Below are 13,910 nucleotides of genomic sequence, written 5' to 3'. Positions count from 1 at the left end.
TCTGGATTTCGGTATCTCAAGAGCCGGCTTTTGCAAACTACCAAGTTCCTTCCACCTTATGCAACCGAGCTACCCACTTCTCCAAGCTGTGCGCCACTTAGAGCCATCTCAGCCGCTTTCCTTCCTGTTCCCGCTGGGGGCCCCAGAAGAAGGGTTTTCAAGGCCTGGCCGCACCGCCCGTCTCCGCCGGAGGCGGGAGAAAGCGCGCGGCTTGGAGGCACAGGCTGCAGTTCCCAAGGCCAAAGCTAACGCCGAAGTGGGAAAGAGCGGGGAAGCCAGCTTGGCGCAGCCATACGTGCATCGTTCCAAGCTGCCACTCGGAGGAAGCTTTCCGTGCATCTCACCTGGAAGGCAGCCCACCAACAGGGGACTGGAGGTGGAGTGGGAGTTCGGAGGGAGACTACACGGAGAGGTTACTTTCGGGCGCAGTGGGGCAGGTAGGAGCTGTCCTTTCAGCACCCGTTGTCCTGCGGCCTCCCCAAATATCAACGAAGCCCCCCGCCAAAGCCTCGGGTAGCTCTTAGAGGTTCCAGGATTCTCAACCTCAGGACCCTGTCACCGAGTGATGGAGATCCGCCGCCAGCCTACCAGCACTCCCCTCCCCCTACGCTCCACCCGCTTCGGAGACAAGCTCAGCTGCCCCCACCCGACGCGGCCACCAAGCCTGGGCGCTGCAAACGCAGCTGGCGAAATCCCTCCTTCCACACTGGCAGGCTGGCTTCCTTTCACTTGCGCGAGGAAAGGAGGGTGGAGGAAAGCGTCCGGGGATTAGGAAACAAGTAGAGGAACAGGTGGTGTGATGGCAAAAGGGTTCTTCCATTGGCTCCCCTACCCCACACGCCCCCAAAGCTAGGGATCCTGGAGGTAGCCAGGTGCACCTGAGGAAGGTAGACAATTGCAGCAGCAAAACAAGTTGTTCTGTCGCACTGTTCGCAAGCAAGTCTTACATCTAAGAGTTCTTAAATTCCTATGTGACACCCGGAGGAGCACAAGAACACGATCAATATCCTCAAGTGGGGGCTTGGCTCACGGGTGGGAGGATATCTAAGTAGGTCCCACCCAATTTATTGAGGAAAGGCTTAAAGCTGGTTGGTACAAATATCTGCAGAAAGCAACCACAATGCGGCCAAAGCAACTATCTGCATCCCCTGCTTCTGGGCAGCAGAGGCCCGCCTCTTCTTCCCACCTCTACAGTGCTCCTGGGGCTCCCTGCCCATTCACTCTGCGTACCTTTCCCAGCATACAGGATCTCAGGCCAGAGAGAGATACCAGCCTCATTAATCACTTCTGCACCCCAATCATATTAGGGGAAACCCAGAAGAGACAAGACTCAGCCATGCTCACAGGGCAGATTCCGCTTGCTGCCTCCAGTCCCATTCCCTTAATTGTAGGGCTCTGCGTTATAGCCCCATAATTCATGCCTCCCTAATTAAGGCTGTCAACTGCCCCATTGTCAAGATGCAAAATGCACAGCACCTGCTCTCTGGGAACCCTGTGCCAGGTGTGAGGGAGGCTTGCCAAAGGGTGCATCAATCCACTTCTCAATCGCAGTGTCTGCCATTCAAACTTGATTCTCTTGTACCACGTATTTAGGCAGAGGAAGGTAGGGAGACTAGAGTACAGGAAAGTCGGGGGTTAAAGAGTATACTGGCAGCACTGCTTGCAAGACCCCATCCCTCCCCTAGAGGGAGGTGCTGGAGAAACAGTTTGCAGAAAGTAAAATGGGAAGACTGAAGAGTAGCCGTTGGTTGGTATTACTGACTGGTGCTTGCTGCTCTGGGCACCTGAAGCAGAGTTGCCCCCTTCAAAGGCATGAATCCTCTCAGCATCTCTGCAGTGAGGCCTGGCAGGAGAGGTAAGGGAAAGGACACAGCTCTTGACTCAAACCTCTCCTTCCTTATGGGCAGCCATGGCCCTCACAAGCTGACACTCTGACATGCTAAGAATAAATGGTCTCAGGGCCTACTTAGGAAGCCAGGCCTCAAAAGTCTGAGGAGGTGGGAGACGGAGTCTGAGATGGTGAGGGCAGGAGGCAGTCAGTTGGGAAGTGGTTCTTTCCGTGTTCTTCGTTCTGATGTGTTTCAGGGAAGAGGCCTGTGCTGGACTAGATTCACCAGGGCCTATAAGGCCCTTCTTTTACCCTGGAGCCTGGCCCGAGCCCTGTAGGAGGAGGAGGAAAGCTTGTGTGGGCTGAGTCGACAATAGGTAATTGGATTGTAATCGCCCGCCAGGCTTCTGTGCCATTGGGGGCGCTGAGCCTTTCAGTGAGCAATCAGCACTGCACGGTGGGAGGGGGTAGAGATTCAATAGCAAATCCCAGGTGGAGGGCCAAGGGGGAGGACCAGCAGATGGGCAAATTTTCTTTCCATCTCTCCTTCTTCCTTGCCCAAATGACGCCGGCTGCCTATTAGCTATTTACCAGCAGATCTGAGGTGGAGCCAAATCTTTTGTGAAAGTCGGATGGAAAGCTAAGATGGATGGGTAAAGGGTGAGGGTCTGGGGAGACCTCTTCCCCACAATTGGGTGTTGAAGGATGTGCTTGGGGCGGGGGGGGGGGGGGGGGGGGGAGTGAAGTGCATCTAGAAGCACAGGTAGAGGTGGCAAAGGCGGAGGGAGCAGGCAGCAGAAGATCTGGGGCTCCCTGCTTTCCAAACCTATTGGTGGAGCTAAATTTAGTGTATTTGTTGGAGACTCACCCTCAACACTCCCAAGGGGCCACTGTCCCAGGCAACCCAAAGGTATCTATGGCCACCATAAACTGGGCTCCCTGCCAAGCAAAAGGAACACAATTCATCAGGAGGGAGGTACCCTTCAAGAAAAGAATAGGAGTGGGGCCCTAGAGGTGGAGGGCAGGGCAAAGTAGCAGGAGGCCAGCCTCACTCAGGCTGATGCAGTGCCCAGACGTGCCAGCCAATCAGCCCGCTTGAGTTCTAAGGCCTGCAGGAAACCTTGGACTCGCTCTTCCCGTCTGGCTGATAGTTTGTGCAAGCGTGTCCGTCGGAGCTGGGCGTCCCCACTGGCCTGGAGCCCCTCTTGCAGCAGCTGCTCTGTCACTGCAGCCTGGTCCCTCTCCAGCTGCTGCCTCTTCCGCTCCTCTGCATACATGTCTCGGGCCTTCTGCTAAAGAAAAGTGGGAGTTGGGGGAGATCACTGGAGATCATTTTTAGGTGTGGGTGGGGCACAGGGCAGGCCAAGTTAAGTAGAACACTGGGGAAATTGTATGAGATTTGGAAAGGTCAGGCAGTAGTGTGTGATGGGTGGTGCCCATGTTGACGGGGGGGACAGTGGAAGTTCTGGGTCCATCTTGGTTTGTTTTGGGTGGAAGCATCTGTATTTCTTAAAATTCTCAGGTTTGCACTTAGGGAACCAGCGAGTATGGATAGATCTGATTTCTGGTTCCCCCATCTAGCTTTGTGGCTTTGAGTAAATCCTCTCCTAACCTCATTTCTTCATCTGTAAAGTGGGGGTTGTGCCTACCTTGAAGAGTGATTTTAAGAATTAGAGCTAATACATGCAAAACCCTCTCTAGCATATTAGCAGGCTTTCAAACAAACAGCAATTTTAACGTTATATTATCTACTGTAAAGGAAGGTTCTATTTCCTGCTTGGGGCACATCCATGGCATCATTGCCTTTGGTTTCCCAGGTCACCCTAAGGGTGCCATTCTCCTAATTTTTTAAGCTATTTTTTCAGAGTTAGGCTCCAGACCTGCCTACCTACCGTATGGGGACCAGCTGATTCTTCCAGCAAATGATCTTTCTGCTCAGCACTCTTAAGCCACTTATTGATTTCTGCCAGTAGAATAAGTCTTAATGTCCAGTCCACAATCTACTTTTCCTGTTAGAAAATAAGCCCTTGAAGGTTCCACTGAGCCCTCAGGGGCCCCTGGAACTCGCTCTGACGTCAGGTGGGCGATCATACGCCCAGCAGCACTTCTTATACCCTGTGTATATCTCCAGACAAATAAGTCATAAACTCTTAGAGGGCAGAAATTGTGGCTTTTCCTCTGGCACTTGGGGCATCCTGTATGTGTGAAATATTCAACTGACTGACCATGTGATCCCAGGAGGGCAGGGAGGATGCTCGTGGGGAGGGGAAATCCCTTTGGAGCAGAACCAAGGCCCTCTGTTCCTCACTGATGCATTCTGCTCCTGCCACTTTAACGGGCTGTACGTCGTGCCAAAGCCAAGTGAGAAACTGCTTTGCTCCCAACTTGGTATCCTATACTCTGGTGACTCTTACCACATAACTCCACCTATACTACTGTCTTTCTGTACAGTAGTACAGAAGACTACTCAGCCTGTAAACCTCTGGATTGCTGTCTTCATCCTTTAAGGAATACAGCTACACCTCAGGTCTCAAATGCCTCCCATCTTGAATAATTTGTTCATGAAAGAAATGTCTTGGTTGTTGAACAAAACTTGGATTTCAACCTGACAGCCTTTTCATGCTGACACCTGTATGATTACTCACAGTTTTCTTATGCAACAAACAAAAGAGAGAATTCAAGAGTATGAGTCAGTTTACCACTAAACCTTGTGTTGTTAACATCTTAGGAAATTGTGCTGGGAATATTTTCGTATCATTTTTTGTTGCTGCTTATTATTATTAAATACATACAGTAAGTCACTATGCGTCCTAAGAAGTTTAGTGATAGCAGCAATGTGAAAAAGAAAGTTGTGAGAACAACGATAGAGCTTATAAAAGGAAGTAATCCCGGCTAGTGTGGCTCAGTGGTTGAGTGTCGACCCATAAACCAAGAAGTCACTGGTTTGATTCCCCATGAGGGCACATGCCCAGATTAGGGGATCGATCCCTGGTGGGGGGTGTACAGGAGGCAGCTGATCGATGTTGATGTTTCTCTCTCATGGATGTTTCTATCTTTCTCTTTCTCTTCCTTCCTCTCTAAAATCAATAAAAACATATTTAAAAAGAAAAGAAGTAATTATAAAGTATGATAGAGGTATTCCCATGTTTAATCTAGCTACTGAGTTTGGCATGGCAAAATTGACAATTAGAACAATTTTAAAACATTAAGAGGCCATCATGAGTGCTGATGTTGCTAAGGCAGTGAAAGTGCTCACAAAACAATGATCAAAAGCAATTGAGATAGGTTAAAATGGAATCATTTGAGGGACTAGAATGGATTATTTCAATTTACATTATTTCTAATGGGAACTATATTCAGTTTTCAAACAAACTGCTTCTTGAACAGCCTTCCGGATCGAATTAAGTTCAAGAACCAAGGTACCACTGTATCTTCCATGTGCACAAGCACTTGACCCTTGCATTTGACTCTTGCAACAAAGCTAGGAAGGTTCTTTCTGTTGGAGACAGACATGGGGGTTGAGAATAGGAAAGTGATTTGCTAAGGCCTCTCAGTAATAAAAGTTTACTGCATAAATGAAAATTCTGGAATATTCTCCTCTAGGTATTCAAGGGTACTCTTCTGCTATGTAATGAACTCATACATGGAGCTATGAAGACTAAAACAGGCTTGAGAGTTGCCTTGGTCAGGAGAAACCATGGGTCCTATGTACATGACCTTATGTGGGGATAGGGAGATGCTAAGGATACAGTCTAAGCAACCCATGTGCTTACAGGCTGATTAGGACACAGATCTCTACACAAAGTCCCATACTATAGGTAGAATGTAGTAAGGTCATCAAGGAGGCAAGAGAAAAAGCCATGCAGCCCAGAGGAGAGAAAAATTATGGCTATGAAGGTCAAGAAGCAGTGAAACCTCATGGACAGGCAATGTTTGAGCTGGGCTTTTTTTTTTTTTTTTTTTAAATATATTTTATTGATTTTTTACAGAGAGGAAGAGAGAGGGATAGAGAGTTAGAAACATCGATGAGAGAGAAACATCGATCAGCTGCCTCTTGCACACCTCCCTACTGGGGATGTGCCCGCAAGCAAGGTACATGCCCTTGGCCGGAATCGAACCTGGGACCTTTCAGTCCGCAGGCCGATGCTCTATCCACCGAGCTAAACTGGTCAGGGCTGAGCTGGGCTTTAACCAACGGGGAGGACTTGGATAAAGGTGGAGTGTGTACGGTTGGGGGAGAATATTAGGTAATGGAATAATGAGCAAAGACACATGAAATTGAAGACCTTGATCAGGCCAGAGTGAGTCCTCCTGGAGCTCTGGGATTCAAGAAGTTCCTATCCAAAGAACTCTCACCTCTCTAAGCCTAATTCTTTTTTTATTTTATTTAATTAATTAATTTATTTATTATATATTTTATTGTTTTTTTTACAGAGAGGAAGGAAGAGAGATAGAGAGTTAGATACATCGATGAGAGAGAAACATCGATCAGCTGCCTCCTGCACACTCCCTACTAGGGATGTGCCCGCAACCAAGGTACATGCCCTTGACTGGAATGGAACCTGGGACCCTTGAGTCCGCAGGCCGATCGATGCTCTATCCATTGTGCCAAACTGGTTAGGGCTCTAATTCTTTTTATTTTTTTTTAATTTTTAAAATATATTTCTTTATTGATTTCAGAGAGGAAGGGAGAAGGAGAGAGACAGAAACATCAATGATGAGAGAGAATCATTGATTGGCTGCCTCCTGCACACCCCACACTGGGGATGGAGCCCGCAATCCAGGCATGTGCCCTTGGCTGGAATCGAACCTGGGACACTTAAGTCCGCAGGCTGATGCTCTATCCACTGAGCCAAGCCAGCTATGGCTAATTCTTTTTATAAAAAATGTTTTTATAAGAGTTTTATTTGAGCCAAATGCTTTAGTCTAAGCCTAATTATTTTTTTTTAATATATTTTATTGATTTTTTATTTTATTTTTTTAAAATATATTTTATTGATTTTTTTAGAGAGGAAGGGAGAGGGACAGAGAGCTAGAAACATCAATGAGAGAGACATCGATCAGCTGCCTCCCACATACCCCCCACTGGGGATGTGCCCACAACCAAGGCACATGCCCCTGACCGGAATCGAACCCGGGACCCCCCAGTCCGCAGGCCAACACTCTATCCACTGAGCCAAACCAGTTAGGGCTAAGCCTAATTCTTAATCTACAAAATGGGGATGACAGTATCCACCTCACAGGGTGGTTAGAGGAAAAATGAGATAATATAGGTCCAACCTGGTGCCTGCTATTAATGTTTAGCTGTTCTTTGTCAGCACCACTTGTGGCTATGGCTAAATAAGCTATGTTCTGGCAGGACAGAAAGGATGTGGCCACCCAGCCACAGAGGGAAGGAATACAGAGCTGGTTAAAGTTGCTCTATGAAGCTCAGACTTCTTTCAAATAGCAGAGCAGCCCCAGACTGAGTGCTGGGCAGGGAGGCTCCAGCCAAGGCAAAGCCTGGCCCCTGTGTGCCAGGAACCAGCAAATCAATGTTAGGATGATGGAGTCAGGGGAGATCTTAAAGGATCACTTCAGACAAGGACACCAAAGGCTGAAGGGACTGGGCCTTGGTCACACGGTGGCTTCTTGAGAAGGGTTATATAAGAAAACTCACATGAAAACACCTAAGTAGACCTTCAATATGTTAGCTGCCACCACCACACACACTGCCATTATTACTGAGAATCCTAGTCAGATGCAGGTGACTCGGTCTCCTAATGAAACCTGTTTCAAGATCTGGTGATCAAAGCTAATACCTTCAGGGAATAATGGCCTATCTCTCTGAGAAGTCTTCCCTGGGTTGCTGCAGTAAAGAGATTAAAGACTTGTAATTTGAATCTAAGTTCTATCTCTTATTGGTTGTGTTCTTAATAAAATAATTTTGATTTATACATTTGCACAAATGGGGCTAATAATACCTATCTCATTGGGTTCTTGGGAGTATTAAATGAAATAGTGCATATAAAATATTCAGAGTGCCTGACACATAGTAAATACACAGTAAGTAAAAGCTACTGTCATCATTATTAACATACCTATTAGCAGGTGTGTGGAATATATCTAGTATATGGTCAATGCATGCTCACCTTTTCCTCCATCCCCTCCGTCAGGCCAGCTCTGAAGCATGCTTTGGTTCCTCTAGAACAGTGGTCAGCAAACTGCGGCTCGCGAGCCACATACGGCTCTTTGGCCCCTTGAGTGTGGCTCTTCCACAAAATACAGACTTCTGCGCATGGGCCACAAAGTTTCAATCGCACTGTACATGCGCGCCCGCACATGGTATTTTGTGGAAGAGCCACACTCAAGGGGCCACAGAGCCGCATGTGGCTCGGGAGCTGCAGTTTGCCGACCACTGCTCTAGAACAGTGGTTCTCAACCTTGGCTGCACATTAGAATCACCTGGGAATCTTTTTAAAATTCTGTTTCTTTGTTATGGGGTGGGGCCACAACATTAGTAACAAAGAAACAGAATTTCTGGAGGATGAGGCCCAGAAATCAGGATTTTAAAAAGATTCCCAGGTGGCCGAAACCGGTTTGGCTCAGTGGATAGAGCTTCGGCCTGTGGACTGAAGGGTCCCAGGTTCGATTCCGGTCGGGGGCATGTACCTGGGTTGCGGGCACATTCCCACTGGGGGATGTGCAGGAGGCAGCTGATCGATGTATCTCTCTCATCGATGTTTCTGACTCTCTATTCCTCTCCCTTCCTCTCTGTGAAAAATCAATAAAATATATTTAAAAAAAAAAAAAGATTCCCAGGTGATTCTAATGTGCAGCCAAGGTTGAGAACCACTGCTCTAGAATCATACCTGATGAATGCTATGGTTCACCTGGAACTAACCTGAAGCATGCTATGGTTCATCTGGAACTGCAGGATGGCTTCACAGAGGTTCCAAAACATGTATTCTGGCCACAGAACAGGCTGGAACACCAGGCAGGAGTGGGAGGTCTGGAAAAAGGGAGGAGGAAGATAATTTAGTTTAGTAACGTGTTGCTGGACATATCCCTGGGCAGGGTTCCAAAGGAGGGGGAGGCTGAGCAGGACCAAGAAACCCAGAGATGAGATCACACAGGCATCCTGAGATGCAGCTGCTGCCACCAGCCCTGATTCACTCACTAATAGGGGGAGGAGTCATCTGAGGCAGTTAGATCACCTGCCTGTAGCAAGACTGAACTAAAATACCAGACCGACATTTTCACCGGGATTTTTCTAGGAGCCAAATTTAGGACTATGAAATAACATCTGGATTATGTTATTTTGGCTCTTAGTCCTTAGAGGTCATCTGGGAAACACACTGGTAAAGTCAGTGGTGAACAATTGGTAGCTGCCATTGTTATTTTTTTTAAATATTTGTTTGTTAATCCTCACCCAAGGATATTTTTCCATTGATTTTTAGAGAGAGTGGAAGGGAGGGGGGAGAGAGAGAGAAATGTTGACGTGAGAGAGGCATTGGTTGCCTCCTGCACGCGCCCCAACCAGGGCTGGGGATCAAGCCTGCAACTGAGCCCTTGACCGGAACTGAACCCAGGACCCTTTAGTCCACAGGCCGATATTCTATCCACTGAAACAAACCAGCTAGGGCTGCCATTGTTATTTTTAAGAAGCAGAATGTGGCACAGTGGTTAAGAGCATGAGCTCTGGCCGAAACCGGTTTGGCTCAGTGGATAGAGCGTCAGCCTGCAGACTGAAAGGTCCCAGGTTCGATTCCGGTCAAGGGCATGTACCTGGGTTGTGGGCACATCCCCAGTGGGGGATGTGCAGGAGGCAGCTGATCGATGTTTCTCTCTCATCGATGTTTCTAACTCTCTATCTCTCTCCCTTCCTCTCTGTAAAAAATCAATAAAATATATTAAAAAAAAAAAATCTGGTTTTTAAAGTACTATGAAAATTAAACAAGTGAATGTACAGAAAGCAGTCAGAGCACAGAGCTGGATGAACTTTAATAACCTCCACTGATGTGAGAGTCCCTTTGGAACATTCTTGACAGCATCTGTGGGGGGACTGATAGGGTACCCAGGAATTCAGTGCCTCGGGGTATAACTTTAGTTGTCGGATAGCTTGTGATGCTAAACCAATGCCACCTCCCCTGGAACTTCTACCATGGTCTCAGATCTTTTCTCTGGAACAAGTTTGCTTCTTCTTCAAAGTGACATTCTTTCAAATATCTGAAGGCCAAGTTAGAGCGGCCTATTATCTGTTGCCAAGGTTGTAATGACTTGTTCACTTTGTTTTTGCCAACAAACTATACATTTTAGGACAGTAGGGATTATTTCTGACTTGGTCACTGTAACATTCCCAGCACAAAGCAGGAACTCAATATTTCTTTTCCCCAAGGGAAAAAACTGTCACCATGCTTCCCTTTTCCAGACCACTATCCTTCACTCATTCTTTATAAGATGTGAGTTCTAGATTCCTTGCCATCCAGGTTGGCCTCTTCTGGTAAGACCTCTAAGTTTACCAAGAAGTCTCTTCAAACTCAGTGTCCAGAAATAAACTTTCCAGACATGATCTGACCAGCAGAGTAGGCCACAGAACCATAAGCGGCACATTATACATCATTCAATATCGCCAAACACTGAAAGTATCTTCAGTAGCTAAATCTTGTTATTTCACTTTTAAGACTATGGTCCATTAGAATTTCTAGAATTTTATCATGTGAATTGCTTCCAAGCTGAGACTCTCCCTCCAACCTCTCCTTAAACAAAGACTTTCCCTGTGATGTGTACCCAGGGGCCAAGGTAACAAATGATAGAGACTTTTGAGCAAAGACAAACTTATTTGACTCTGAGCTTTTGGGGGACTATCTACACTGGGGGAACTGGGCTGAGAGACAGTGACCCCTAAGAAAGAGTTTGCATTTAGCTTATATCCCTTGTGGACTGTGCTTGAATAGATGCAGCCCTTTATTCTGAAGGAGACAGACAAGTAACTGCAAAGCAAGGTTCTATCCCAGAGGAGCTGGTGTACCTGGTAGGTTACCAGGGCAGAAGATTATACTCAGGGACAAAAGTCAGAAGTCCAATTCCTTGAACATGGGCACAGGTGAAGTTTCCATCGCAGCTGACTAGCCTTGATTTTTGTCCTCTAGGAACGTAAGAGAGTAAGAACTACACAGGTTCTCATAGCCAGGGATAGATAAGAAAGGGATAGCAAACACTGACATTTCTCCAGATTTTAGGTCTCCTCCCCCACAAGGTTCTCTGTGCCTGCATGGCTGGAAGTGGGGATGAGCCCCTCGAATCCATTCTGTGGGTGCAATGCAGTTTTCAGCTAACATGAACAGAATGGTGGTTAGAAACTACCTACCTGCCAGAGCAGGAAGTCGCTGAGCCTCACTTCCCCAGAAGTCCGTATCAAGATGTCCGGATTGGGAGAGTGGTTGGTATAGAGGCACTTATCAAGCAGAGACTCAGAGACATCGCTAAAGTGAGTGGAGAAGAGACAAAGGTAAGCACACATCTCTTTTTGGATTTTTCTCATAGTGACATAAGGCTTCCCGGATTACAGAATACCATCAAATATATTAGTCAATACTACCTAGTACACAGAGGCCCTCAAAACATGCTTAATAAATTAATTAAGGTACGTGAGGCTCAAAGATGATGATTAGTTTGCCCAAAGTCATTTAGCCAAAGACCTAAACCAAATGCACCCACTAGAATGTGCTGTTTTCACTTAAAGCATCTTGTTTTTGCCTGGCCAGTGTGGCCCAGAGGTTGAGCATCGACCCAGGAACCAAGAGGTTGCCCGTTCAATTCCCAGTCAGGGTGCATGCCCGGGCTGTGGGCTCGATCCCCAGTAGGGGGTATGCAGGAGGCAGCTGATAGATGTTTCTCTCTTATTGATGTCTCTATCTCTCTATCCCTCTCCCTTCCCCTCTCTCTAAAAATCAATAAAAACATATTTTAGAAATACTTCATTTGTGATCCAGTAGAATAGTGATAATTGACAAAGTATAGTAAGTACTTTCATTTTTTTTAATCTTGTTTTTTTTTTAATTTAAAATACTAGAGGCCCAGTGCACAAAATTCGTGCACAGGAGGGGGGAGGGGGGGTAATCCCTCAGCCCAGCCTGCACCCTCTCTGATCTGGGACCCCTTGGAGGATGTCCAACTCACAGTTAGGCCTGCTGGCTCCTAACTGCTCCCCTGTCTGATTGCCCCTAACCGCTTCTGCCTGCTGACCTGATCGCCCCCTAATCCCTCCCCTGCCAGCCTGACTGACGCCTAACTGCTCCTCTGCCAGCTTGATCGCCCCCAACTGCCCTGCCCTGCAGGCCTAATTGTCCACAACTGCCCTCCCCTGCTAGCCATCTTGTGGTGACCATCTTGTGGTGGCCATCTTGTGATGACGTTGCGCGACGCCACCTAGGCTTTTATTATATAGGATATTTTTATTGATTTCAGAGAGGAAGAGAGAGGGAGAGAAACATCAACGATGAGAAAGAATCATTGATTGGCTGCTTCCTGCTTGCCCCCCACCAGGGACTGAACCCACAACCTGGGCACGTGTCCTAACTGGGAATTGAAACAGCAACCTCTTGGTTCCTGAGTCAACGCTCAACTGCTGAGCCACAGTGGCAGGGCGAAACATCTTGTTTTTTAAAATACACATAACAAAGAGGCAGCCAACCAAATAGGAGATGATACTTACAAACAGTAGCTCCAACAAAGGTTTAATTTCCAAAATATATTAAGAACTCACAAAACTCAACACCAAACAAAGAAACAAACAACCCAATCAAAAAATGGGCAGACGCGCCCTAGCCGGTTTGGCTTGGCTCAGTGGATAGAGTGTCGGCCTGTGGACTAAAGGGTCCCAGGTTCGATTCCGGCCAAGGGCACATGCCTGGGTTGCCGGCTTGATCCCCAGTAGGGGGCATGCAGGAGGCAGCGGGTCAATGATTCTCTCTCAGCATTGATGTTTCTATCGCTCTAGCCCTCACCCTTCTTTTCTGAAATCAATAAAAAACATTAAAAAAAATGGACAGACGACCTGAACAGACACCTCTCCCAAGAAGACATATGAACAGCCAACAGATATATGAAAAGATATTCAACCTCACTAGCAAGTAGAGAAAGGCAAATCAAAATTAGAATGAGATACCACCTCACACCTGTTAGATGAGAGCATTGATGATCAGTTGCTTCCTACATGCCCCACACTGGGGATCGAGCCCACAACCCCGGCCTGTGCCTTGAGCTAGAATTGGACGAACTGTGACCTCCTGGTTCATAGGTCGACACTCAACCACTGAGCCATGCTGGCTGGGCTGTTTTGTGTTCTTAATGTTCTTTTTAAAAAATTTATTGGGGTGACATTGGTTAATATGACAAGTAATAACCAAGTAATAACAAGTGTTGTAGAGGTTGTGCAGAAAAGGGGACCCTCATTAACTGCTGGTGGGAATGTAGACTAGTACAATCACTATGGAAAACAGTCTGGTGATTCCTCAAAAAAGAATAGAGTTACCATACCACCCAGCAACCCCTCTCCTGGGTATATACCTGAAAAACTTGAAAACATGTACTTTCAAAGATATATGCATCCCTATGTTCACTGCAGCATTATTCATAGTAGCCAAGACATGGAAACAACCTAAGTATCCTGTGATAGAGGACTGGATAAAGAAGATGTGGTATATACACACAATGGATGCTACTCAGCCATAAGAAAGGATGAAATACTGCCATTTGCAATAACACAGATGGACCTTGAAAATATTATGCTAAGTGAAATAGGTCAGTCGGAAAAAGCTAAGAACCATCTGATTTCACTCATCTGTGGGATATAAAACTGAAACTTGTGGACACAAACAGCAGTGTAGTGGTTGTCAGAGGAGAAGGGGTGAGGTGTGAAGGGATTCTAATACACGGTGACGGGAGAAGATTTGACTTTTGGTGGTGGCCACACAGTGCAATATACAGATCTTGTAACATAGAAACCCACACCTGAAACCTATATGATCATATTAACCAATGTCACCCCAATATATTTTTTAAAAAAGAATAAAACAAAACAGCCCAGCCAATGTGGCTC

General features: G+C 46.7%; 1 protein-coding gene across 2 annotated transcripts in view; it reads right to left on the bottom strand.

The window, feature by feature from the left end:
• Positions 1-1,014: 1,014 nt before the first annotated feature.
• The window catches only part of DHDDS (dehydrodolichyl diphosphate synthase subunit), a 29,918-nt gene continuing 17,022 nt past the window's right edge, over positions 1,015-13,910 (bottom strand). The window contains exons 7-9 of one of the 2 annotated variants that reach the window (XM_036348023.1): positions 11,178-11,292; positions 8,712-8,819; positions 1,015-3,120 (exon numbers count right to left, since the gene is read on the bottom strand). In XM_036348023.1, the coding sequence (XP_036203916.1) occupies positions 2,881-3,120; positions 8,712-8,819; positions 11,178-11,292 (463 nt within the window). In that variant the 3' untranslated portion in view covers positions 1,015-2,880. The remainder of the gene's footprint in view (positions 3,121-8,711; positions 8,820-11,177; positions 11,293-13,910) is intronic. The other variant, XM_036348025.1, reaches the window with a different exon arrangement.

Source organism: Myotis myotis, unplaced genomic scaffold (assembly GCF_014108235.1).
Source record: "Myotis myotis isolate mMyoMyo1 unplaced genomic scaffold, mMyoMyo1.p scaffold_m19_p_2, whole genome shotgun sequence".
Taxonomy (NCBI): domain Eukaryota; kingdom Metazoa; phylum Chordata; class Mammalia; order Chiroptera; family Vespertilionidae; genus Myotis; species Myotis myotis.
Note: the sequence above shows the minus strand (reverse complement) of the source record. Positions and strands in the feature narration are given on the sequence as shown.